The 1,014-nt window shown below is 51.8% G+C and overlaps 1 protein-coding gene across 1 annotated transcript; it reads right to left on the bottom strand.

Moving 5' to 3' along the window:
- ASPBRDRAFT_657882 (uncharacterized protein) lies at nucleotides 1-561 on the bottom strand (the record flags this gene model as incomplete). Its single annotated transcript, XM_067628592.1, has 3 exons — nucleotides 1-398; nucleotides 432-487; nucleotides 559-561. Coding segments are annotated over 3 exons (457 nt in total), but the record flags the coding sequence as incomplete, so codon positions are not given.
- Between the last annotated feature and the right edge of the window lie 453 nt (nucleotides 562-1,014).

Genomic DNA, 1,014 nt, shown 5'->3' on the forward strand with positions numbered 1-1,014 from the left:
AAGCCTCGGGTGACAGGTACCACCAGATATTTGATGCCGGCAAAGCCAAACATACTTTCCGGCAGAGCTGTAGCAATGCGATCTCCCTCGCCTCGCTACTTCCTTCAGCATCTGTGCCCCGGATTAGCGCGTGGAGTGAGTCCGCCAGGCGGCCTACAGTCTCGGTTTCAGGGGCCATGGTGGGACTGGCGGGGCCAAACAGCCACAACCGAACGCCAAGTCCGGTGAGGAACGATGACAGACTGTGGGCACCGATGAGGAGTCGGACATGGTGTAACGTAGCCTCTGGGACTAACACTGGGGGTGTTTCCTCTGTTCGGAATCTGAGCAACCGCTCCAACAGAAATGCAGCACAGGAGGGCGGAAAATATTGCTGCAAGTGATATTCCAGAAAGGGTCTGTAGCGGCGTCAGCGAATAGCATCTCTTAACCTTGTAGAAAGCGTTACGAACTCGTTGATATCCCTGGATGCGGATTGCATGTGGTCCTACATCATGGTAAGGTACTGCCGTAGCAGAAGCTTGAGGATCTTTCATGATGAACTTGCCGTCCACTTACCATCGCTTCGAAGGGCGTAGTTGCGGATTACTCAATGTCCCAGTGTTCTGCACTTCTGGAAGGTTGAGATGGCTAACTAGCAAAGCACAAGGCCTCCTTTATAGTTACGGGTTCTCTTGCGTATGCTATCCACGGCATTCCAGGCTCTGGTGTTCTGGCATGTATCATCTTCTGCTATGTAGAGGCCATGGATCGGCTGCCTGGCTATTCTCTGCTAGTTTCTCATATCTATGTCATCATGTGCGCAGATACTGTGGCCGCTTGGCCATTCTGGGCTGTTTCATACTTGCCGCTTGATGTAGGATCGTGATCGGACTATATGCTACATGTTACTTGCGTTTGTATCGGATGATGCACTGCAAGCATTGGAACACAGTACTCCTGGTCATGACAGAGATAGGGGAACACACCAATTATGCCTGGGACCTTTACCCGGGAGAGCCTATAGGTGTGATA

This window comes from Aspergillus brasiliensis (assembly GCF_001889945.1).
Source record: "Aspergillus brasiliensis CBS 101740 unplaced genomic scaffold ASPBRscaffold_104, whole genome shotgun sequence".
Classification (NCBI taxonomy): Eukaryota; Fungi; Ascomycota; class Eurotiomycetes; order Eurotiales; family Aspergillaceae; genus Aspergillus; species Aspergillus brasiliensis.